Source organism: Vicia villosa, linkage group LG6 (genome assembly GCF_029867415.1).
Source record: "Vicia villosa cultivar HV-30 ecotype Madison, WI linkage group LG6, Vvil1.0, whole genome shotgun sequence".
In the NCBI taxonomy this organism is placed as follows: domain Eukaryota; kingdom Viridiplantae; phylum Streptophyta; class Magnoliopsida; order Fabales; family Fabaceae; genus Vicia; species Vicia villosa.
The window spans coordinates 161,371,914-161,398,973 of NC_081185.1; the positions used below are offsets into that span (position 1 = coordinate 161,371,914).

Consider the following 27,060-nt stretch of genomic DNA (forward strand, 5'->3'; position numbering starts at 1 on the left):
TTTTTTAAATGTGACAATTATTTTGAGAAGGAGGGAGTAAATGAAAACAAAATAAATATCTCAATCTAACTCAATACAAATGCCGAGAAATACAACGTTGGCAGTTAATTAATAACTGGCTAATAGGGAAATGATGTATTCAAAATGCCTCAAATGATAGGAGCCATATCAGACAGATATTACAAATAATGATTTGTGGGCAACATGCATGTTCATACAGTTTTGGGTACAAAAACACCTGTTTTTCATTTTCAAATGGAGCCCAATCAGAAGGGAGAGCATTTAGATAAATTAGGCATCAATCTGACGAAAATAAGTTACTTGTTTTTATATGATTATACAGGAGATAGGGATGCTGTATAAGAACCATCACAGTACTTAACACTTTTTAGTGTACATGAACATAGAGAAGACGTAAATGCTGCTTCTAGAATGCCAAAAGAATTACTGCAATCTCGAAAGCTTTCACTACCGGCCGACTTTGATTCAGACTTTTCACAAGTAGATTTCAAAGCAACATTCAGACCACTTGATACCGGTTCGGTCACAAAACTGCAACATCACAAGATAAACCAAATATTATTCAGGTTTCAAATAACTATATGTAAGGAGAGACTTACTTTTAATTCACTGTTGTGCACAGCAAAACTCATGCTCATGAAATTCTACTTAAGCTAGTTGCAACTCAAGACTAATCAGCACTCAGCAGGTTAACACAAAGTGTCACTATGAAAGAATATCCTCAATATATTGGAGCTTGTGGTTACACAAAAGAGCTATTAAAGTAATCAAGTATTCCTAGTGTTAGCTTATATGGCAAAGCTGTAATAACCAATACCAAAGCCCTGTAACTAACTGTGCTGAGTCAGCACAGTTAGGTTTACTAAAAATACTCAGTTCCAAACTGAGTTGTAACTAACTTTAGAATGCAAACATAATTCAGCTACAAAGAAACCAATATCTCTCTTCTCTCTCTATCCTCTCTGCATTTCTCGTTTTGTAATAAGAGCACATAAATATAGTGATAGGCAGAAAGAAGTAGGAAAAATCTCAAGATCATGAAAGTTCTCTGTCAATTTGCTTGTAATTAAATCAAAACAATGTCCATAACATATATGTAATCTTATTTATGTCATCAATCTCTAATAGCATTGCAGCATGGTCACCCCCAAAAATGGAACAGAATGGGAGTAGAAAGGCCGATATTTTAGTGACGTGGACATTAATTCAGTTAATCCTAATGAATACATAATTGTTAAAAGCTAAAATAAACTAATCAAAATTTATTAACTATTCATATTTAGAAATAAAAGCCATAAAACTCAAAGTATTCATACTTGCAAATGCCAATAGAATTCAATAAAAATAACCTTGCTATCCTTAAAAATTTAAGAGTAATATCATATACAGCCAACGCAGTCAAAGTGGCATCGTTCGAACCAAATCTCATTATCGCAGCCATTCAAGCCGAGTCACCTATTTGTGTTGTTCCGTGCCAAAATAACGGCTGGAACAGCCGAGTTTGATAACAAACCTCTATTTCAAAGAATTTACACTTCTGCCATCTTTATATGCAATTTTACACCCAACTCTCATTTATGTACTATGTAGTATTGTTAATTTCTAAGAACACTAACCCATGTAAATCACATCAGAATTGATCCCTTTCATTATTCCCCATTTCCTCTCTTACTATAGTTTGAAAACATAAACATTATCAGTGTGACATTAGGTGGAGTCTAAGTACTCCCTATACATCTCAAACCACCCCCAACATTTTAGTAATGGAGAAAAGAAATAGAAAGAAAATGGAGAGGATTCATTTCCATGTAAATAACATACACCGAGTAAATGTCAACAGACTATTCCTAATAGAAATTCATTCAACCTTAAGAAAAAATATGCCCAAGTTTGCTCAATCACATATTAGAAAGCCTCATATCAGAGCTCAAGACATCTTATCTAGACAATTAAATTTTAACAAGAGCCAAGCAAAGGCTCCTCATACCTTGCTTCAAAGCTTTTTCCTTCGGAGCCCATCAATGCACATATACTGCAGATAATCCAAGGTGGAATAAATGTATCCTTAATTTCAATGCTACAAAAAAGGCCATCTGATGATCCTTGTGCAAACTCATTATCTTTCCAAATAGACCCATTATTAGCCGCAATATCTTCAGCCCTTCTCATCTTCATGCATTTAATCTAAGAAATAGAAGTTTTTTCATCAATTTAGAAAGAAAAATTGAGATTCCAATATGTACTATTAAATTAAATGAGCAAGAAAAGGAAAAGTAACCATAAGCAATGGATAAAAGGATGTGAATTCAACAATTTACTTAAATTGACAAATTATGGAAACACCACATGGAAAGAATAAAAGGTAGGTAAATGAAATCAAGGACTTATCACATACATCAGGAGAAGTCAGAGCAGAACTTTGAAACGGTACAGGAGAACACAGGACAGGTACATCTACACCAGACAGTGAGGTCAAGAGAGTTCTGCGGAGTGCATACAACAAAAGTTAGTTAAGAACAAGATTAAAAATATAAGAGTAAGCAGCAAACATGTTAAGTCAGTGAAGTATGAAAACAGGATAAGAAGAAGCTTCAGTTACCTGTAACTAAATAATAGGTCATATAAACCATGCACATTATCGTTGCCATTGAAAACCAGTAAAGATTCTGGGGTATTATCAACATCAGAGAATGACCTTGAGCGCTGGGTCTGTATTGTTCCACTAATGGTAATTAGGAGACAAAAGAGAAGTGTAGTTCAAATATGAAGTACAGATTTATCAATAGAATCACAGAAAAATCACAAGTTTGAAATTGTTCTCTGTGATCAGTCAGAGATTAATATAACATCCCATGACAAAAGAAATGGTATATATGAATAACATATAGATACAGACCTGCCCCAAGTTGTGCTTCTCTATCTCTGACAGTTCAACCAAATCCTCAGTAGTTACTTGCTCCACTTTTGAACGACAAAGTGGCATAGAGAAACAAAGATCCTAGTCAAGAGGGTATAAATTCAAAGTTCAGAGACCCTCACCAAAGCAAATATTAAAGAATTAGGGTTTCCACTATCTGGCATCAAACAGTGTGTAATAAAACCCTAAGGGTTTGTTTGGGGGTTTGGAGGGGAGGGGAGGGGAAGGGAGGGAGGGTTTTGAAAAAGAAAAGGATTGAGTGAAAAGAATTGAAGGATTATGGTTAGGAGGGTTTTGAAGGATTTGCTTTTATTCATAACACCAAAAACCCCTTAGTTTGGAGAAACACAATTTGTATTGAATGAGGGTTTTTGAGGGCTTACATAAATTTTCCAAATTTATTTTATGTTGTTATAATATTATGAAAATTAAAAATATAGTAATGATTAACACTCTTTTAATGTCAAATTTTTTCCTATATTTAAAAACTCATTTTCGTAAGTCTTTCCTTCCCCTCCCCCCTCCAAATTCCCAAACAAAGCCTAAATAATTGTATGTGCTTATAAATACAGTGCTACCTGTTAATGCTATAACTTATAACCCAATAGGCTTAAAGGACTAACACTGCAGAATCATAATAATGGCCAAAGTCTAGAACAAATCTAGAAAAGTACATCACTTGTGGAGTTCCATTCTTCTTGCATACCTTATACCTATTACACTTTTATAGTTTCACCAATTTTCCTAGAAATATGCCATCAGTGAAATATTATTCTTATCCTAAGACAAACATTACAAGAAAGAAAAAACTATTTCCCTCTGTACTTGTATGATACTAAATTATTAGTAGAACAAACATTAACAGCACAGATAATAGTATGTTACAGAAATACAGCTTACATGCTCTCTTAACAATGATCTCAAACCTCTTGTTGACTGAGAAATATAAGCATTGCAAGAGCATTTGGATTTTCCAGAGCCATCGCCGCCAGTGAACATCACCACAAACTGGGATGTGCAAACTACAATACAGAATGGGAGAAAAATCATTACAAAGTTTCATCTAGTGTTTCTATAATACCACAGGCGCATGAAGATATAGCAATAAAGGAACAATTGCATTTTCTTCATTGTTATAAACTTAAGGGTCAAATGCACTTTAACGCCTCCCTGATTTATAAGTTTAGCAGCACTTTCTATCTTAAATTATTTAATAAAGAATTCAAATCACTAATTTAACACTATAAATGACAACTTCCTCATCTAATATAACTTCACAGTTAAAGATAACTTAAAAAAAGGTTTAAAAGTTATGTTCTACAAGTGAAACGAAAAATAAAACAAACCATAAATTTTAAAGAAATCTCAATCTTATGTACCACATACGAACACAACCAATGCAAGCACAACTCCAGGCTTTAATTTATTTATTAACACAGGGCAGGGGAGCTGTGCTTCAATCGGTTCTCCCTGTTTGAAGTTCTTCAGGTTAGAAATGAAGTCGTGAGAGTTTGGAGAATTCTGAACATTGTAACTCTGAATTATAACTGTCAACATTCAGTTAAGTGTACATTTATAGAGGAGTAATTGACTTCTCACTAACTGATTAGTGACAGATTCTTATTAATAACTATCCAAATAATCTTTGATCCAATATACAGATAAGTCTGCACGAATTACAAGTGTACAAATACATATAAACTACTTACAATTCTAACATTTCAGTCACAAAGGCTCAAACTCAGGATGGGTGATAGATATGAATTTATTTTCATAATCCTGAGTTGTCCCTTTGAGCTGTAAATCATAGAGGAGAGATAGCTTTAACAAAATGAGAATTAAAATGTCAGCATATTGATCAGTGATTAAAATGTGACTGGCAATTTGGCTTTTGTTGAATATGTTCTCTTCTCTATAACAATATACAGTTTCATATGCTTGGTCCTGGCATGAAGAACTGTTTTTGAGACAAGATTACTATACTTAGATTGACACAGGAATGAGAAGAGTTTTGTTAGTAGACAAGCTGTCAGTAGGGTGTATGTTAGGAAGAGTAAAAGTGGGAATTAAGCTTGTAAATATAATTATTACAGTTGTAACAAATGAGTAACTAATTCTGTTGGTAAAACAGAACAATACATAGTAGTTATAGTAGTGACCGAAGAATAACTAATTATGTAGGTAAAACATAATTATAAATAGCTATGGGAGGGAAGGGAGATAGTTTTTGGAACTCAATTGTAATTGGAGATGCTTTCTCGAATCAGCCGGTTTATTACATACTTTGAATTCCTACAGAATTCTTATCTTCTTCCCTTGTACTAGTTTAACCTTTCAAGTTTTGAAGGGAACTTGCAACTCTATAACTAGTCATGGGATCCAAGGGAGTCCAGCTGTTATACTGGCCACAGCTCCCACCTTACATTGATAAAGGGATTAAACTTAGGGTCATGATAGCACTAGTTAATAAAAATTTAACGGTTGGATCATCACCTTTTCACTAGTATCAAATAACTTGTTAAACTTTTCCTAACATCTTTGAACAGAAAAGTTATATAAAAGGGGGAAGTTACAATAAGTAATGTTAAATTAGGAGTAACATGCTTGACTAATAAATTGGGATGGAAATGTGCAACTAAACCTATAAATTAAGACGTGAAAGGCATTTGACTCGATATTTAAACTCCAAAGACAGAACAATGAAAATGCAGAAGATAAAAGGCATGGAATAAGAAGATTTCTATAATCAGTATAGCTCCACCTGGAAAAAAAAGTGATGGACATGTACAATACCATAAAAGAGGCCACAGACATTCTTCCGAAGCATGTAATAGAGATCCCGAAAGGATTCTTCCCAAGCCACTTGTCGTTTCCTTAAGAACTCCAATTCTATTTGATAAAAAGGAAAAATGAACATAAGGAAAATTGAGAAAGGAAAATGAAATAGAATAAGCTACAAATAAAATAAGTCAAAAGCGGCTTGACAACCTCCTTCTGCAGTTGATGAGCTCAGGACTGATATGATAGAAGGCGGAAGAGTGGATTGAGGATACATCCATGAATGCAAAACTTTGAAACCTCCACCTCTAATATTTTCATTCCTGTAAGAATAGTGCAGATAGGTTAATTGAGGCATGCTACAACATATAACTTACTTATACTTCACAAAATTAGGAAATAATAAAAGCTTACATAAAAAGGACAACAATGTTAAGCAACAATAGCTGATATCAAAGTAAGCATGAAATAAATAAATAAATATGAACAAATGAAATAAATAAGACGGTGGCTCAACCACATATCAGAGAAACAGTAGGATCCAGTTTCTTGTTCATGCATCAATGCATATGAAAAAACTGTTCTATGTAGGAAAAACATAATTTTATGATAGAAGTTAGAAACAACAACAACAACAACAACAAACAAGCTTTATCTCACTAAGTGTGGTCGGCTACATGGATCAACTTTCTACATAATGTTCTATCCAAGAGTAGGACCATGTTTCTATCCAAATCGTTAATCTCAAGGTCTATCTTGATAACTTCTCTTATAACCTTTCTAGGTCTCCCTCTTCCTCTAGTTGTTAGACTTCTCTCCATCTAACTTACTCTCCTTACCACCGAACCTATAGGTCTTCTCTGTTCTCTCTACATGCCCAAACCACCTAAGTCTATTTCCGACCATCTTTTCTATTGTAGGTGCTACCCCATCACTCTCTAATATTTTCGTTTCTAATTTATCTTGTCTAGTCTTACCACATATGAAGACAGAAAAAAGTAATATATCAAGGTTAATATGATAAAAAAAAGTAGAAATATCTAGGCAATATATTGGCTCACTCATTCAATACTGAAAATACAGAACTAGAAAAATATTCTTATACCATGATAAATGCTTAGTGACTTCGACATTATTTTCCCACATCAAATCCAAAAACAAAACAAAAATCTTACAATGACTTTTGCGTTCATCAAACAAACATGCCCATGTATCAGTGTAAAAGTATTTTAATTTGCTTTAGTGGATCTTATTCCTGTCAGACTTGATGCCAATATATTAGTGGATCCTAGGTACTCACCAATCCACAGAAGCGGAGGATACTATTCGCATACTGGTTTTTAGAGTAAGATCCAAAGGAGCCTTCTTGCCAGGTATATGACACTTAGAGAAGGAATTTCCTGCAATGGTTGGCGCTGAATCTCGGTGTCTTTGAGATGAATCAGTAGCTACTCCATTATCATCATGTGGTTCAAGTGAGGCTAGTCCTTTCAATGCTTTTCCCTATAAATTTTTTGAGGAATAAACATATTCATGATATATCCTACAACATCTAAAATGAACATAAAATGAGGAAAAGAGGTTGGTTGCTTCATCTTATACCATGTCAATAGCTGTTCCTTCAGAAGATCTATCAACATCAGATGAAAGGTCAGCAACACTAAGAAACTTCTTTTGGCTTTGGCTACATTTTTCATTGGTTTCCTCAGCCTGCGGCATACCATCTTTTGTAACCTCTCCTGCGGCAGCAGATTTCTCAAAGCTGAAATCAAATTGAGAACAAAAGCAAAATCATCATAGGGAAAACATAAAAGCATGATCAAGCAAACTAACTAACTAACTAACTATGGGACAAACCGTGAAATCGCTTGCTGTCTCTTAACTGCTGAATTAGAAAAAACTGAAGCATTCGTTTGATTACTAGTTTGCTCCAGAGAAGGATTTTCCTGAACGCAATAACAAGGTTACTTTGGTTAGTCTCGACAACATGGGGTCAATAATTGAATGAAGATATCAACTGAATAAATTAAACATTAGTCCTAGTTCGAGCAAGTAAACTAACCTTTACATTTTCCTTCCCAGATGCAACTCTAAACCTCGGCTTCTTGGCAGAAAATACATCATCAAGCCGTGTGTCATTGTATCTCGGGGCCTTAAACAATCCTGGTTTTTTAAATCTATTACCCGCCTCAGCAGCTCTGCAAACATAAAGTGACAAATCAAGTAAATCCTCAGCAAACTATAAAACAATGAATTGAGTAAGAAATTAATGAAACTAACTTCGAGGAACCAGCCGAGGTCGGCGATTCATCAGTATAGTCCACAAAAATCTCCCGCTTCAACTGTTCTCCCTGCCAAGATATACATAAACATCAATAAAAAAAACTCCTCTACCACAATTAAATGTCAGTTATAAATACTAGAATAAATAAATTAGGGTTGGGAGCCCGAAAACTAACCCTAAGTTCTGAAGGCGTCTTTCTTTTAGCAATAGAAGCACCTTTAAGAGGCACCGATGAAATTCCATGAGAACTCGGAGGCATCGCGCTTGGTGTAGCTACTTTCGCCATTCAGCATTCACAACACATGCTCCGGATCGATCTACACAAGTTAAAATCAAATCAACGATATCGCGATTAGCGAAACTGAAGAACGCGCTAAAATCTTGAATCGAAATAGTCATGAAATGCAAATTGATGAATAGAAAGAATAGAGAAACGGAATCAAGAGAAACGACGAAGAAAAAAGAGGAATGAAATTTGAATGTGGTGTATACCCTAGCGTGAGTTTCGGTTCGAGAGGAAGCGGTGTCGTATCAGTGGAGCATTGAAATGGAACAAGATAATCGGAATAAAGTGGAAAAATAAAATCTAGTAGTTAATAATTGTGAGTTAAGTTTTTAAAAGAAAAATGTATATTTGGTTTTCCCTCCAGATTGTGCCGCCGAGGGAGTGTGTTTTTGGTTTCAAAATTGTATTGGGTTGGGCAGGGTATAAACGTGGGTCGGGATCCGATGATCAATATACCGGAATTTCTAAGTTTTTCAAAAAAATGGACGCATTTTGATTATTTAGAAGTATTTTTAGAGATGTATTTTTAAATTCACTTTTTTTTTTTTAAAAATGGTGTTTTCGGAGATACATTTTTAAAATATCTCAATATTTGATTTTGAATTTTTCGAATATGCATCTCCGAAATAATCTAATTTTTATTGTATTAATGATATAATTAATTGTAAATATTGAATATTAAAGTGCGGAATTTAAAGAGTTAAGGAAAGAAGAAGATCGCCAAGAGTTTTACAGGTTCAGTCAAAAGCGACTTAGTCTTGTCCTCAATATTTTATATTGAGAGTTTCAATTAACACTTGAGAGCTTTTAGTAGGAAAGACTCACGAATCTCCTCCATGATTCAAGCAAAAACTCACCCCGAGGAGGTGAAGTTAAAGCACCCACTAACAATCAAAATCTTGGAAATCAGGTTTCTAAAGTCTAAGGACAACACGCCTAAGTTAACCGACTATGACAAAAAAGGAGATCCTTATGAGCATGTGCAACTCGTACACTAACATTTTGGCTATTTTCGTGTTGACGATGCATCTATGTGCAAGTTGTTTGCAATCACTTTCATCAAACCAACTTGGTTATGGTTCAACGGACTACCCGACGAATCACCACTACAAAACATGCCTTCGGCAAAGATATATTACAACAGACATTTATTCACTCTGGTATTATCTTATTTTTTACGCGCATTAATTTATTTTATTTAATTAAGAAACATTTCATCACGGTTCTTAAACCCAACTGTGGTCATATTAATTTGGCGATAAGCTTCGAATCCCATCATCAAAAAATTTCTAATAAAAATAAGCATGTGACCCTTAACATATTTGTTATTTAAAATTAAAAGTATTGTAGCCACGGTTGTTTCATTAAACGTGGTCATGTGTTCCATATTTCATTATGGTTGTTTCTTGCAACCGCTGTGAAATACTTTTCACTTAATAAAAATACAATAGACAATTTATTTTGTTCATAACACACAAGGGTGTCCTAGAAAACGAGACGACAGCGGCGAAATCCTTATCCTCTTCGACTTATGGTATGTTACTATTATGTGTTTGTTGTTTATTTCTTTTTCTCTCTCGTTATGGTAATGGTACTACTTTTTAAAAGTTCTTTGTTAGGTTTTTTTAGCATAATAACATAATGACATAATGATATTGTGATGTGTATTGGATTGTTCTTCGCTATGTTCATTTCTTATTCAAATTTTATGACAATAACTTTGTTTAGTTACAAACTCATTAAATGAAGTAGATGGCAACAAACACCAAGAGACAAGACATGCCCAGAGAACAAGGTATTGGGAATGTTTATGTTCTTAAAAATCTATATTGTTTATATTTTAGATTTTGTGTATGAAGCATTTCCTTTATTTTTCATTTTGTTGCAAATGTGTTTTGGTTTTATTCATATTTATAGCATAAGATGAAAGCCGATAGATTAGTGTGTATGAGAAAAGAGTTCTTGAAATCATAAATTAATCATATAAGAAACCTTAATCATATAAGAAAGGCCTAGATTAGATGTAACTTTAAGCTGATAAATAAGAAACCATAGAATAAAACTTTCATTAAATAAACTTATAAAAGGTCATTTTTTATTAATCATATCTAAATCTTTTGGCTGAGAGAAAGTTTGACCAAGTATAACATGCTTCATCATCATTGTCAAAATCGATGATGAATGGCCTTTTCACCATTCTTCTTCTTGATACCCTCTTCCTGAGAGCTCTACTGGATCTCAAAGGTTCGATAGCAGGGCCTCTTTCAATGACTTGGACCTCTACAACCATAACAGCTTATGTTCTCCCAACATTGTTGAAAGTTTCAACAAAAGTACTCATCTTGATTCTTCCTTTTCTCTAATTTCTTTGGATGAAGTTCTTTTGTGTTTTGGTTCAAAGAGGTTTTCCGTTTTTATATTTGTTCTTTTGATTCTTCCTCTTCTCTGATCTTTAAAAGTCTAAAAGCCAAAAGATTTCACGTATGTCAAGTTTCTTTCTAATTATTGCTTCTTTAATTCTCCATGTTTTCTTCTATTAGAAATTGGAAAGATCCTCTGGATGACTAGCTACCTCGAGCTGTTGAATGATTACATTTCTTTGTCTTTTCAAATTTCTTTTTCCCTTCTTTGATTTTCCTTTCACCCCTTCTTACGCATAATTTAATGTAATGATATGTATAATATAGGTTGTTTGGTTCCTAATGGAATTGTGTCATTGATGTAATACAAGTTTTGATATTCAATTCGCAAATGGACGTATTGCTTATTCTGATATGATACGATTGAAAATTATTTAGAAATAATCAGTGTTTTAAAAACCGGACCGGCCGGTCGGACCGGTCGAACCGGAAACCGGCCAGGTAACCGGTCTGGTTCAGTAGTTGGATCGAAAATGACATTGAATCAGTATGAACCGGTCAAAACCGGTGTAAACTAGGAAAACCGACGGTTTTTTTAAACCGGCGGTTTAAATGCATTTTTTTTATTTTTTAGTTATTTAAAAAAATTAAAACGACGTCATTTTAATTATTTTAATAAAAAATTAAAATAAAAAATAAAATAAATAAATAAAATAAAAATAAAAAATAAAATAAATAAAATAAAAATTAAAAAAAATATTGCATATACGGTTGGTTTTGTTATCAATAATCTTGCTATTGAAAAAGGAGATCCCAACATTGAAACAATTTTTCCTGTCTTGAAATTAAATTTAGTAGACAATGAAATTATTTTGTTATAAATTATTCAATTATATTATATTGCGATTAAACTTTGTTTATAATTATACATTGTAATTTTGTATTATTTTATTATGTGTGATACCTATGTTTAAAATTTGAATTTAAATTATGAACTTGTGATATGATATTTTCAAAAAATTTAAGTACTAGTTATATTTTGTAGAGACTTAATCATCCGGTTCGACAGGTTTTATACCTTTATAATTTTGTTATAACGACCGGTCTATTCAACCGAGTTATTCGGTTTAACCCGGTTTAGTCATGCGGTTCGACCAGTGACCCAGTGGTTAGACCAATAAACCAGTGACCCAATACCTTCACCGATTTGATGTCCGGTTCGGTTTTTAAAACACTGGAAATAATATCACAACGGTTGTTAATTCAACCGTAATTATAAGTAGAATAATAAAACCCAAAAATGGCGTTGTAGGATTTAAACCCAAGACCTTTCAATTATTTCACAATAATTGTTTGCAAAAATTGTAGTTATAAATAGCGTGCCATCTGATTTATGACAACGGTCACACATCAGTTATGGTAACCATCATACATATAATCACATACTACCTAACAACAGACGTGCTACCATCATTGTATATGTTTCACAACCATCATTGTATGCATTTTCCGTAGTAGTGAATGTATTGATTCTTAGGCAGAATTGTGTAAGAGGTTTCTAGCACAAGTCACGACCCACAAGTGATGTCCGATAACCGAGGCTGCAATGACTAGGATCACTAAAAGGAGGAAGGAAAACTTGCGATCATATATTGATCAACTTGTTCAAGTCTCGATTGAGGTAGACGGAGCCTAAGAAGGCCTTCAGTGCTGGATTTTTGAGAACGATCTTCTGAGCAACCACCATTTTAGACAAAAGTTGATAAAGAAGAATGTCAAATTCATCTAAGAGATATTGACCGTGGCAGAACCTTTTATGCTCATGGAAGAGAAATTTATCACATATTTTGATAATCTCGCGTCTAGAGAATCTCAATTCGGACACCATGCCAGAAAAGAACTTCACTGACGTCGAGAAGATTCAGACTGAAACATGCAAGGGAAGTATGACAAATACACCCTGTTGACGATATCTCATCAGAAAATCAATTAAGACTGTGTCTCTCATGAGATGACCCAACAAAGATGAACGTCCTTATGTTGTTGCCATAACATGAGGTGCACCTCGAGAAAACTTCCCATCGAAGGGTACCATAAAGAGGAATATCACATAAAATAATGGTTGTCTACCGCAATATATATACGTTGACAGAAATCCCATATCGCCCTATGATGGGATTTCGAGACTCCGAAACAGTTGGGGGCATTCCCAACAAAATCTTTCCACTCGTGATTGTTGTTACAGTCAAACAATTTGATGTGTCTCATATATCTATTGATGACAACAACTCCTGCGACCTTATATACTTAATTTAAAAAAACGGGGCTTAACCGAAGCGGCATGCTATCGTATAACGCTCCGACCTCCAAGCTTTTAGCGGGACTACTATTCGTCCATGGGGATACATAGAGCAGGTGGTTTCTATGGGCAATGGTAGAGACATATGAACGATAAATACCCATTTTCTATTTATTCCTTACAGTAGTGTTTACATGTGTATCTTGGTACGACCTTCACAATCATGCTATATGTTGTCGCTTTGCCAATGCACCTCAAACTCAAATATCCCAATCTGCATGGAGAGCCATCCATCATCTGTGTCGATCTAGAAGGGACAAAAAGAATATGCCAGGCTCTCCAAAAAGATCAGGGAGAAGAAGGCGTAGTCATGGCACTCAACGTTATTTCCCTCATAAGGCAAATCAATGGGCTGAAGAGGTTAGATGAAGCGAACAAATAAGCAACGACCATCCCAATTGGTTATGTTTCCTACCATTCAATCATACCAAATATTATGTTTTAATCATCTCTCGTTTTATGCTTATATTGCTACGACTATCAGAATAAATTGATGTTTCATAAAACACCTATTTCTTTATGACTATGCATAATTATAGGGAATTTGGGGTACGACCAAAGATATCGATGCTCAACACACACAAATCAGAGGTGCTGTCAGAGACGCTTTCACATAAAGTCAAGGGTATTGCCGAAGACAATTTATACATCAGATTAAAGCAATCAATCTCTCACAAGCAATAACGACCCACCCATCTGGCAGCTAGCCACTCCAAATGATGTAGTGGGTGGGCTATATGGTTGGTGAACTTGATTGATGAAATTGAAGGCAAATTCATGGAGCCATGACCAAGAAGATCGACGACATATATGCCATAAATTTAGCCAAGAATCCTGTTGCACATGGCATGAGTAAGTAAATAAAAATGAGGTTCCACTACCTTAGAGAGTAAGTCAACAACAAAAGACTATGTTTGAATCATTGTAGAAGTTAAGACTAAATAGCAGATATCATAATGGTGCAAGTGGAATTGTTTAAGAAACTTAGGAGTATGATAGGTGTAAAAAGCTTAAAAATACTTAATTATGTAGTGTGTTAAATATAATTTATTATTTTGTGTATTACTTAAAATGCAAGTAAGAGATTCTTAGTGAAAAAAATCGGTTTTAACATAATTGATTATGTTAGTTAGGATAGGTAGAGTTAATTAGACTTTGTTAAGTTGTTTGTAGTGCAAACATTGTAATTATTCATAGTTAGTGCAATATATCTATTCCTCCAATTCCAATCTTTATTTTTTCCTACAATTCTTAATGAGAAAAATGTATGTGAGTGGAAGACCAAAAACTCGAGAGAGTGATAAAGTATTTTTGATTGAGTGTTTTGCTCCAATACTTAGGGTGCGTTTGATTTGCAAAATATGAAGTATTGGACAGAACAGGACTAGACAGTACAGAACAGTACAAGATAACTTTTTGTATTATACCGTGTTTGGTGATTACTAGACTGGACAACAATATAATTTTTATTATAACATTTTTTTGATATATAAAATATTAATATTATATTTATGAATTAAAATATTAAATAATAAGAAAGAGAGTAAAAAATAATTTTTTGATATTTTTTTTTGATAATTAGTGCTTGAGACAAAAAATTGTCCCATGATTTAGTGGGGGACACCACTCCTCAACACCGACCACCTACAACCATCCACTTTCACTTGATCAATGTTGTGAATAATATTCCTAGTCTAAAATTATGGATATTCCAATGATGCATTATTTATTCAATTTTTTTTACCAAGTTACAATCTAATTAACTCAACTCATCACTAATACAGAATATCAAACACATAAGCCAATATTTCAAAGAAATTTCATTAACTTAGTCACTAACAACACCAATAAAAAAGCCCTGAAAAATCCCATCAAGAAATAAAGATTGGTAATGACGACGATGAAGAGGACATTTGACAGCTTCCTGCATTAATAATCTTTCATCTTCAAATAGCTGTACCATTTGGAATAACAAACCAAACTCTATTCAACGTACAAATATATACGATACTGATACACTCAATCAAAACGTACACCTTTTTGTTATTAGCAAAATTCCAAAAACCTCAATTTCTCCAATATTGTCTTAAGTCCATATGAATTCCCTATTGTGCCGGTAATCTAGGATGAAATGTACACCACAAACTTAGACACATGCATGACCCATCTTACCCAACTCAAATTACATGGCATTTGTCCCACTCTTTGATTATTATAATTATATGATTCAATCCTTCCAAATCTTCATTAATACAAAAAGCTTTTGCCACTTAGCTTTAGTCACGTCAAAGCTCCAACAATTGGACACACAAGCATGCAAATATATGGGATTCTTATAGCATTTGCCGTCAAGGCATTTGCCACCATTCGATTCAAATCCAATGGTTGAAATTTAAAGTTGACGAAGCACTTTGTGAACCACTCATCAAAATCAAACAGCTGAAATTTGTGTCCAAAGTGTTGGAATTGCATGGAAAATGAGAAATACCATACACGTGTATGGTAGATAGAAACGAGTAGGCATGCATTGATATGAAATGTCAATCATGTACAAAGACGTATTCAATTATATGAGTGGACACATCACATATACAATTATATATAGGACCCAATATGAAGGGTAGTTTGGTCTTTTCAGTTACTAAGCTATATGGTATATACACTGTCCAGATCTATTCCATTTTCATATAATCCCGCGATTTTCTGTTTCAGCCTTGGTCTTCATTTTCCTTTCTGAGAAAACAGCAAGGTAAACTCAATCATTCCCTTTTTAAAAAGTAAATAAGTAAGATGTAACGGGTTTAAACTCAAACTCGCGCCTCTGTTATGATGTTTCTACACAACTAGCAACTGAGCTGGTTTATGGTTTATGAGAACAAAATATTAATTTCTTTTTTAGTTATTATCTTTTCATCTCGTTTTTTATAACATTCTTTTGTGATATATATTAGTGTATGTGGCATGGAGGATGAGAATTATGCAAGTGGATTATGGAGAACGAAATCGGAGCAATTAGAATCAGTGGCTGAAGATTTGCAGTCGACTCCGGGGTCGACCGAGTCGATCAGAGTGGCGGATGGTGGTAGCGGGAGTCTTACAAGGAAGTCGAGGAGGGCGTCGCCGGGCGGAAGAAACACACACATAAGGAAAGCGAGGAGTGCTCAAACAAATTTGAAAGTTGAGTTGGATGAAGTTAATAATGGTGCTGCTCTTAGCAGAGCTTCGAGTTTGGGACTATCGTTCTCTTTCACTGGATTTTCTGTTCCTCTTGATGAAGTCAGTAGCTCCAAACCATTCAGTGATGATGAAGATATTCGTAAGTAAATTTTGTGTTATTTTATTTTATTTAGTAGTGATTTTTTTCCAACTCTATTTAACTATCAAATGACTTGATTTAACTAAACATTTAATAGTAATTTTTGATAGGCGATATAATAAAGAATTGAATTAAGAAGTGATTTAATAGCAAGTGAGTGTAAAAATTTGAGAGCGAGTTAGATATGAAAGGGTTAGATACTAGCTTTTTAAGGTGTTCACGAGTTTGATAGATTTCAATCATTTTCAAGAACAAAAGGTTACACAGATAATATTGCTAAATTTGTGTGTGGCAATGTGGTAACCACAAAATATTCCTTCTTGCGTGGAATAAAGTTAACTATAGTACTATATTGATAATGATAAGGCAAAAGAAGACAAGTAAAACCTTTTGTTTTTATGAGAGTATATGTTATGTTGTGATATGAGGTTTTTGTTGGAACTTAAAGTATTTTAAACTAAAATATTTAAATGTCACAGTGCATCACAACCCTTAAAAATAAATATTTTAGATATAATTTAAAGAAAAATTTAAACTTCTACAAAAATTAATGGTTATAATATCATTGACAGTGTAAAACTACTTTAGATTGTCGATGTATTTCCATTAAATTCTTTTGTTAATGTAAGTTGTTAATAATATTTTATTTTAATTTTAATCAAATTTCATCATTCTATTTTTTTGAAATGTTTTAATTAAATATGTTGAGAGATGTATATATTGAAAAAATTGAAGCATCATTTTAATTTTGCCATGGAATAGAGCACATGTTAAGAGATTGGAAAAAAAACTTTAAATTAATTAAATTCACGATACGATTTTTTTATAAATATTTATATTTTTAAACTCTTAAAACACAAATCATTATTTTCCTTTTAAAAAACATATACTTTTTCAAAACTTCTTTTTTAAAATAAAATGTACAATGAATAATTTTTAAATTTTTTTTTTATACATATATAATTCTTTTATACTAAAATTATTTTCCTTTTAAAAAACATATAATTTTTTTAAAAGATAAACAACAATGACCAAAACTTTCAGCATAATAATTTTGCAAACCCTAATAATTATATTTTGTGAAATATAAAATCACATTTGATAATTTTACAAAGGATTATTTTTTTCAAAATATATTAACAATAATAATCACAATAAATTTTTAACAATGGTGAGATTTTAGATTGGAGTTCAATAATTTTGTTAAAGATTTATTATAATCCTAGCTGGTGATGTCTTGTCAATTGCATTGAGTTACGTGGAGGTATATCCTAGTTGTGTCCAATCAAACCAACCACCTCTAACTACAAATCAAAACCCGTGATCAACGGTCCCAAAAAAAACAAGTGACTCACCATGTTTCCTACAACCCAAACCACAAAAAACAGTGTTCTTTTCCTTACCATCCACTTGTATATATATGGTCCCCCACAACCAATACACGTATTTAGTAACGTCGGTCTAATTAATCCATATTCCAATCATCACTTCATGCACGTTTCATGCATTTTTATTTCAACTCACTCTCATCACTTAAATAACTTTAACTACATATACTAATTTTACTTATATGTATGTTGCTTGCAGCTGAAGATATTGAAGCTGGAATCCATAAGCCAAAGTTTCAAACTGAACCAACTCTACCAATATATCTAAAGGTATAACACATTACAAGTGCAATAAAATGTCCTATATATTGTTCATCCATGCATGCACCAACCTAGGCTAGTACTAATATTCAAACCTAGTATAGTACGATAGTTTTAGATATAAAATTTTCTACTTGTTTTAATCCAACTTTTTTTGATGCCTACAACAGGGCATCATCACATTGAAACTACTATAACATATTTTGCTGAGAAACAAGGGTATGGACATATAATTAGATTAGATAATATATTTTAGTGAGTTGAGTTTCTATATATAACTAATTTTGTGTTTTATTTCAACTATGTGTGTGACGGATGACACTAGATGAGTTACTTTGTTATTGTTGAACTGTGCAGTTCACGGATGTGACATACAAGGTAGTGCTCAAAGGCATGACAAAAAGTGTTGACAAAGAAATCTTGAAAGGGATTACTGGTTGTGTAAATCCAGGAGAAGTTTTAGCGTTGATGGGTCCCTCAGGAAGTGGAAAAACATCTTTGTTAAATCTAATTGGAGCTAGGTTACATCAACCAACTATTGGTGGATCTATTACTTACAATGATCAACCATATTCCAAGTTCCTGAAAAGCAGGTAGGAAAAAAAGTGCTTAATTAACACTTGCATACACATGTTTTGAATATCACTATACTTATAATTGAAGAATGAATTTGGCAGGATTGGATTTGTGACACAAGATGATGTTTTGTTTCCTCACTTAACTGTCAAAGAAACATTGACATATGCCGCTCGTTTAAGGTTGCCGAAAACATTAACTAGAGAGCAGAAGGAAAAAAGAGCTTTAGATGTTATCTATGAGCTAGGCTTGGAGAGGTAAATTCATGCTTCCACTAGAGTCTCAGTTATTATCATCTTGCATGGAAGTAACATAACCCTTCTGGTCATATTGTTTTTTAATTTATTGAATAACTAATGTATCTGGTTTCAGGTGCCAAGACACTATGATAGGAGGTTCCTTTGTTCGAGGAGTATCTGGTGGAGAGAGGAAGAGAGTTTGTATTGGCAATGAGATAATAATCAATCCTTCACTTTTGTTTCTTGATGAGCCAACATCTGGTTTGGATTCTACAACTGCCTTGAGAATAGTTCAAATGCTACATGACATAGCTGAGGTATTTCTTTTGCTCATTGCGAGTAACTTTCATCTTCTCTTGAATCATCCTAACTTTTTGTGTCGTATTAGGCTGGTAAGACGATAGTGACAACAATCCATCAACCATCAAGTAGACTATTTCACAAATTCGATAAGTTGATCCTTTTGGGAAAAGGGAACTTGCTTTACTTTGGAAAAGCATCGGAAGCAATGGACTACTTCAAATTCATAGGGTGTTCTCCTCTCATTACAATGAACCCAGCAGAGTTTCTATTAGATCTTGCAAATGGAAACATGGTTGATATTTCTGTACCATCAGAGTTAGAGGATAAAGTTCATATTGAAAACGCAGAAGCTGAAACATCAAACGGGAAGCCATCAGCCGCAGTTGTACAAGAGGTAAGTAAATTCTCTTTCTCATCATCAATTTTGAAAGTTTTGAATATAGTTTTAGAAACTCTTTGATAGCTGATTATAGATGAATTTTCAACAGTATCTAGTGGAGGCATATGAGACTAAAGTAGCAGAAACTGAGAAGAAAAAGATATTAGTTCCAATTCCTCTTGATGAAGAAATGAAGTCTAAGGTTCGTTCGCGCAAAAGACAGTGGGGAGCAAGTTGGTTAGAACAATATTCAATATTGTTTTCTCGAGGATTCAAAGAACGGAGACATGACTATTTTAGCTGGTTGAGAATTACACAAGTTCTTTCCACTGCAGTAATTCTAGGATTACTTTGGTGGCAATCAGATGCTAGCAACCCAAAGGGTCTTCAAGATCAGGTACACACTTTTCTCCTAAAAAACAATAATCGATCAGACTTTACTTATCTCTCAGCCTCAACGAGACCAAATAGCTATGACTTAAGACAAAAAGACTGATTCATTCTAGAACTTTTTTTATTGTAGGCAGGATTGCTTTTCTTTATAGCCGTGTTTTGGGGATTTTTTCCTGTGTTCACTGCAATATTCACATTTCCTCAAGAAAGAGCAATGCTGAATAAGGAAAGAGCAACTGATATGTACAGATTAAGTGCATACTTTGTGGCAAGAACTACAAGTGACCTTCCATTAGACCTTGTATTACCAGTGCTCTTCCTCCTAGTTGTTTACTTCATGGCTGGTTTGAGACTCAGTGCAGGACCCTTTTTCCTTAGTATTCTTACTGTTTTTCTCTGCATTGTAGCAGCTCAGGTATGCATTGTAGACTTGTAGTAGTAATAATTTTGGATATAGTTTTTCTCTGCATGGCGTGTACTTAGTGCAAAGTTGTGATTATTTGATGATGGTTATAGGGACTTGGACTTGCTATTGGGGCAACACTGATGGACTTGAAAAGAGCAACGACTTTGGCTTCGGTTACTGTCATGACTTTTATGTTGGCTGGTGGATTTTTTGTAAAGGTAAATTTGTTTAACTTACTCACTTTTGGTATTGTAATAATAATGTTATTGATTGAGTAATTAACATGTGGTGCTATATTTGACAGAATGTCCCGATATTCATATCTTGGATTCGGTACTTATCTTTCAACTACCATACATACAAGCTTTTGCTGAAGGTGCAATATGAACACATTACACCTAGCATAAATGGGATCAGAATTGACAGTGGTATCAATGAGGTTATTGCTTTGATAGCTATGGTATTTGGTTACCGTTTATTGGCATATTTTTCTTTGCGATGGATGAAAGTTCAGCCATAGTTGTGAAGAAGGGTGATATTGAATGACGGCTCATAATTATAATTATATCGTAATTATTAGGAGGACTATACCAAATGAAGTGCCAAAGCTTTGTTTGGCTACAACAGCTAATCTTGTGTATATTGTGTTTCGTTTGGCATGTTCTAATAACAAAAGCACGTTCAATGTTATCAGCTACCTAACACTGCCTGCTACATCTGTATGAGGTTACATAGATAGATTTTTCTTCTGTTGTTGGAGGGATGCTAAACAATTTTAATGGGGGAAATCTAATTTTCAATCTTTGCTTTTACAATATGGTAAGCTAAATGTTGAATGTATATTTTTGTTTAGCGGGCAAATCAGACAAGGCCAAATAACTGGCAAAAGCGAAGGACTTGAACTGTGGCGGAGCCAGAAATTTTACGGAGCCTGGGCAAAAAAATTTATACCTTGTTTTTACTAATTTTACATCCTGTTTATACTAATTTTACCCTTAATTTTGTCTAAAAATTTTACCCTTAATTTTGTCCAAAAATTTTACACCCTATTTTTAGTAATTTTGCCCTTAATTTTGTATAAAAATTATTAATTTTGCCCCTAGTGCTGTCTAAAAAATCAACTATTAGGTGGGGAGTATACAACGAAAGAAGGGGTTGAACCCGGGCGCGTGCCCGGGCTCGCTGGGCTATAGCTCCGCCCCCTGCTTGAACACAAAAATAGAAAAATTCACAATCCATCTTAGGGAGGAAAAGTGAATCAAGAAACACTAGTGAGAAAAATGTGTAAAAAGTATCGTCCATTCCTATTTTGAGAAAAAAAGTTGTTTTAAGTGCGGTTTTTTCCCTTTCTTGCTTTTGTTTGCCTGAATTGCTTAGGTTGTGTTACTTCAGTAGGAATTTAATTTTCACAATTTATTCTAACGGCTAGTGATAAAAGGATTTTCTTATTGGAGTTACTAAATGAGGATTTTTTTAATAGAATTATATGGAGTAATGTTTAATTTAATGGAGAAAATTATCTTTATTAAAATTATCTACTGAGGAATTTTTTAAAAGGAAAGAAAATGTAGAGTTATCTAATGAGGGATTTTTTTTGTGGCTATGTTTGATAGTTTAGAGGGTAAGAGAGGGGAGGGTTTTGGAAAATAGGAAGAATTGAATAAAAATGATAAAATGATTTTGGGTAGGAGTGTTTTAGAGGGTTTGAGTTTATTCATAACACCAAAAACCCCATAAAATGGAGAATTCAAAAATTGTATTGAAGAAGGGTTTTGGAAGATTTTGAAGGGTTTACATAAATTTTCTAAAATATTTTTTAGATTGTTATAGTATTCTGAAAATAAAAAATTTAGTAATAATAATGACTATTTTATTATTCTAAACAAAATCATTTTTCTAAAAAATATCAAATATTTTCCTATATTTTTTTAGAATTTCATTTTTGGAAGTCTTTCTCTCTCCTCTCCTCCAAATTCTCAAACATAACCTTAGAAAAGAAGTGAGACTGTGGAGTTTTCAATGAGAAATTTTATGAAAGGAAAGAAAATGTAGATTTATCTAATGAGAATTTTTTAAAAACTTCTGCAATGTTCACAGGTTAAAAAAAATGAAAAAAGTATCGTATTCAGCCGCTTTTCATTAAAGGTAGATTTTTTTATCATAGTCGGTACAGTATTAACTATAATTAGTATAATATTTATGGGTCATGCTAACGAGTGCCCCAGGGGCACTCTTTAAGCATTCTAAATAAAGAAAATATTCTTTCAAAAGTTCACCATTTCAATTTTCGATGCATTAATTACGCATATTTTCAAGAAAAACTTACTTTTTAAAGCTATTAAAGAGTGCCCCTGGGACACTTGTTAGCATTTCCCAATATTTATTAATTAACATTTTTTCTTAATATTTTGTTTATACTCAAGAAATAAATTTTTTTTATAAATAAATCTCAATTTTTGTTAAAAAATAACCGTTCTCAAAATAAAATTAGTGAATAAAGGTGGCATATAATGCTAGAATAAGTACTAAACATTTTATTTTCTTTGATAAGAGTAAACTATTTTTTATCTAGAGTTTTCAAAGTTAAAATATCAAATATATTACTTTCAGTGGTTTCATTTTGACCATTGCTTAATTTTAACTTAGTTCTCATGAAATATAAAATTCATACCATAAGTGCTTAAATAAACTCATTATCTGACAAGGATTTTATTGTAGGAAAAAAAATATATAAATGAGTAAAAATTTCTCTTAAAACCACTGTAAAAAATTTGGGCCCAAGCCCACATATAGAATACTTTCATTTCTTTGCACTAAAAAGTAAAAAACAACGTTACCGAGTTAATTAAGGGTTATTTCCGTTAAACCAAAAATCCCAACGGCTACTTTCATATATAATCACAGAACCATCTTTCATATTACAAATTTACAGTATTCGCTAATTCTTTCTTCTCTCATCATCATCTTCTTCTTGAAGCTTTTCTCGAAGCTTTCATCACTCAAAGACTGCGAAAATCAATCACGATCACACTCTTCTCACCTTCTTCTCCTCGAAGCTTTTCTCGAAGCTTCATCAATAGGAGACCGCGCAAATCGATCACCACAACACGCTTCCAATCATTTCTGCATTTCTTTTCTATACTTTTCTTTCACTTCTCTGAATCTACCTCTCTTTCTTGCAGGTTTCTTTGATAATAATGGATTCAGGATGGTGGAGGTCTTACTCAAAAACCAATTCGCGATTCCCTTTCCAAGAACGCTTCCTTCATTGCAAGAATTCATCGCAGGATCACGACAACGTAACCGATTTCTCTCACTTTTATTCTTTTTATTGACTTAGAATGATTTTTTATTTTATTTTTGGTTTGATTTGATTTTATCGATTCGGAATTTCTCAATTTAGGGTTAATATTTTTTTGTAACAGTTGGATAGGTTTATTCCGAATAGATCAGCAATGGATTTTGATTACGCTCACTACATGTTGACGGAGGGTAGAAAGGGAAAAGAAAATCCAGAGGTCATTACACCATACCAGAAAAAACTCGCAGAAGCCGTTAACATCAATGACAAAACTCGAATCTTGGCTTTCAAGAATAAGCCTCCGACACAGTTTGAACTCATGCCTAGGGAAATTCTTTCACCTCCTCCTCAATCCAAATCATCCAAACCCAAACGATGTATTCCTCAGGTTAGTTCTTACAAACTCTTGTGTTCAATAATCAAATTTGTTCGAGTTTTTCAATTTTTTTCAATTTCAATTTGCATGTTTTGAATATGTTTGTGAAAATGGTTTTGCAGACTTCTGAGAGGACCTTGGATGCTCCTGATATCTTGGACGATTTTTACTTGAATTTACTAGATTGGGGTGGCGATAATGTCCTTAGTATCGCCCTTGAAAATACAGTTTATCTTTGGAATGCTTCGGATAGTTCCACTTCAGAACTTGTCACTGTGGATGATGAATATGGTCCTGTCACAAGTGTTAGTTGGGCCCCAGATGGACATCATTTAGCTATTGGTTTGAACAATTCTCATGTCCAGATATGGGACACCACTGCTTCTAAACAGGTAAATATCATATAAATCATTAGGCCTTGTTCTTATGGTGCTGTTTGTGTTATTTATTCATCGTATTATAGTTGCAAATTGCTTAGGACAAAATATGTTTTTGGTTCTAAACTGGTAAATATCATATAAGTCATTAGGTCTTGTTATTATGGTACTGTTTGTGTTGTTCATTCATCAAACTATAGATGCAAATTGCTTAGGACAAAATATGTTTTTGGTTCTAAACAGGTAAATATTATATAAATTATTAGGCCTTGTTCTTATGGTGCTGTTTGTGTTGTTTATTCATCGTATTATAGATGCAAATTGCTTAGGACAAAATATGTTTTTGGTTTTGAACAGGTAGATATCATATAAATCATTACGCCTTGTTCTTATGGTGTTGTTTGTGTTGTTTATTCATCTTACTATAGATTCAAATTGCTTAGGGCAAAATATGTTTATGGTGTTGTTTGTGTTGTTTATTCATCTTACTATAGATTCAAATTGCTTAGGGCAAAATATGTTTATGGTGTTGTTTGTGTTGTTTATTCATCATATATAGATGCAAATTGCTTAGGGAAGGAAAAGTATGTTTATGGTTCTGAACAGAATTTGTCCTGTTTTTTTAAACCATTCTTTGTTTTGTTTTAAACTGAAAATTGTTCTCAAGTCTCATATTTGTATGGTTTCATCTTGGTTTTTGTAGCTAAGGACTTTGAAGGGTGGACATAGAACAAGAGTGGGTTCACTGGCTTGGAACAGTCACATTCTGACAACAGGAGGAATGGATGGTAAAATAGTAAACAATGATGTTAGAGTGAGATCTCACATTGTTGAAACGTACAGAGGACACAACCAGGAAGTTTGTGGGCTCAAGTGGTCATCCTCAGGACATCAATTGGCGAGTGGTGGTAACGATAATGTTGTTCACATATGGGATAGGTCTGTGGCTTCCTCAAATTCACCTACTAATTGGCTTCATAGGTTTGAGGAACACACAGCTGCCGTGAAGGCACTAGCTTGGTGTCCTTTTCAGGGTAACCTATTGGCATCTGGTGGAGGTGGGGGTGATCATTGCATTAAACTGTGGAACACACACACAGGTGCGAGACTGAATTCTTTCGACACAGGATCACAAGTTTGTTCTCTGCTCTGGAACAAGAATGAGCGCGAGCTTCTTAGCTCACATGGGTTCACTAAAAACCAGCTCACCCTTTGGAAGTATCCTTCAATGGAGAAGATGGCGGAGCTCAGCGGTCACACCTCGAGAGTGTTGTACATGACACAGAGCCCGGATGGCTGTACTGTGGCATCTGCAGCCGCAGATGAGACTCTCAGGTTCTGGAATGTCTTTGGTAACCCAGCAACAGCAGGAAAAGCTGCGCCAAAGGCATATAATGAGCCGTTTGCAAAATTCAACCGTATCCGGTAATAATGAACTCTCATATGCAAAGCAGGTAGGTTTCTTTCGACCAACAATTGGCGGATCTATTACTTATAGTGATCAACCATATTCCAAGTTCTTAAAAAGCAGGTAGGTTTCTTTCGACGATTTTCTGTGCAACACTGGTTCTGAATGTTAATATACTGACAAGTGAAGAATGATGTTTTGTTTCCTCACCTAACTGTGAAAGAAACTTTGACATATGCAGCTTGTTCACATATGGTATCTATGAGCTAGGCTTGGAGAGGTAACTTCATGCTTCCACTAGAGTCTCAATTATTCATAATCACGCTCGAAAACAACATAATTGAGTTTAATATACTGACAAATATTTTTGTATTCTTAATTGTATGAAAACATGTGTCAAGACACTATGATAGGGGGTTCCTTTGTTTGAGGAGTGTATGGTGGAAAGAGGAAAAAAGTTTGTATTTGCACTGAGATCATAATCAATCCTTCTCTTCTATTTCTTGATGAACCAACATCTAGTTTACTCAATTATGGATTCTACAGCAGCCTTGGGGATTGTTCAGATGCTACATGACATAGCTGGAGTTTTATTTCATATCTTGTATAGTTATCATATTTTGGCTCGTACCTGAATTGGTTTCATATTTTACTGTGAAACTAATTTGGGAATATTGTGGATCTGCCAGCTGGTGCTTGTGTTATGAGTTGTCTTAAAGGCTACTCAATTATGGGGTGGGTTTGATGTAAATTTTCACTTTTGTAACAGATGTCGTAGATTCATTGATTGACGTGGAGTTAATATTTTGCTTTAGTGTATTTTTGTATGAACTATTTTGGGTATGTTTTTTCCCTGCACTCTGTGTTAGGTGTGGTAGCTAATAACAAGTTTCTCTGCCTTTTAAAAAGTATGAAACAGAAAATATTTTAAATGGTTTAACTACATTTTCCTTCAACAAAACAAAATTCAAACAATAAAAAACATTAAGCAAAACAAAGTAACATTTAATAAGTTAAAAATGTATAATAAATAAATATACTTGAAGATGCTTATGTCACACGGTTGCAAGTTTCGTCAGAAGAATTCTGCGCAGGATCAAGATAACGTAAGTGATTTCCCTCACTTTTACTGTTTTTATTGATTTAGAATGATTTTTTATTTATTTTTAGTTCAATTCGATTTTATCGATTCAGAAATTCTCAGTTTTGGATATATTTTTTGCAACAGTTGGACAGGTTTATTCCAAATAGATCAGCAATGGATTTTGGTTACGCTTACTACATGCCGACGGAGGGTAGAAAGGAAAAGAAAACCCAGCGGTGATTTCACCA

At 33.7% G+C, this 27,060-nt stretch overlaps 3 protein-coding genes across 7 annotated transcripts; 2 read left to right on the forward strand and 1 right to left on the reverse strand.

Annotated features, from left to right (window-relative positions):
- Window positions 1-80: 80 nt before the first annotated feature.
- Window positions 81-8,652, reverse strand: LOC131610893 (uncharacterized). Its single transcript, XM_058882958.1, has 15 exons — window positions 8,493-8,652; window positions 8,176-8,317; window positions 7,997-8,067; window positions 7,779-7,914; window positions 7,574-7,662; window positions 7,319-7,478; window positions 7,017-7,219; window positions 5,927-6,039; window positions 5,732-5,827; window positions 3,839-3,960; window positions 2,918-3,019; window positions 2,621-2,730; window positions 2,417-2,504; window positions 2,009-2,205; window positions 81-552 (listed from the first exon to the last, which is right to left on the reverse strand). Exons 2-15 carry the CDS (start codon window positions 8,284-8,286, stop codon window positions 336-338), a joined length of 1,815 nt encoding a protein of 604 aa, XP_058738941.1. The 5' UTR covers window positions 8,287-8,317; window positions 8,493-8,652; the 3' UTR covers window positions 81-335.
- Window positions 8,653-15,623: 6,971 nt separating this feature from the next.
- Window positions 15,624-21,734, forward strand: LOC131610895 (ABC transporter G family member 22-like). Its single transcript, XM_058882960.1, has 11 exons — window positions 15,624-15,754; window positions 15,957-16,321; window positions 17,909-17,979; window positions 18,328-18,563; window positions 18,648-18,803; window positions 18,919-19,102; window positions 19,174-19,482; window positions 19,577-19,864; window positions 19,991-20,275; window positions 20,377-20,484; window positions 20,571-21,734. Exons 2-11 carry the CDS (start codon window positions 15,967-15,969, stop codon window positions 20,784-20,786), a joined length of 2,208 nt encoding a protein of 735 aa, XP_058738943.1. The 5' UTR covers window positions 15,624-15,754; window positions 15,957-15,966; the 3' UTR covers window positions 20,787-21,734.
- Window positions 21,735-23,179: 1,445 nt separating this feature from the next.
- Window positions 23,180-26,562, forward strand: LOC131610896 (cell division cycle 20.2, cofactor of APC complex-like). 5 transcript variants are annotated; one of them, XR_009286684.1, is made up of 6 exons: window positions 23,180-23,565; window positions 23,692-23,955; window positions 24,066-24,335; window positions 25,024-25,851; window positions 25,952-26,008; window positions 26,130-26,562. XR_009286684.1 is itself a non-coding variant. In XM_058882961.1 (4 exons), the coding sequence occupies exons 1-4, from the start codon at window positions 23,464-23,466 to the stop codon at window positions 25,747-25,749; spliced, it is 1,362 nt and encodes a 453-aa protein (XP_058738944.1). In that variant the 5' UTR covers window positions 23,180-23,463; the 3' UTR covers window positions 25,750-26,562. The 5 variants fall into 5 exon arrangements, 1 of the variants encoding a protein (XP_058738944.1); XR_009286682.1 differs by having other exon boundaries at window positions 25,970-26,008; XR_009286683.1 differs by having other exon boundaries at window positions 25,952-26,562.
- The last annotated feature ends 498 nt before the right edge of the window (window positions 26,563-27,060 follow it).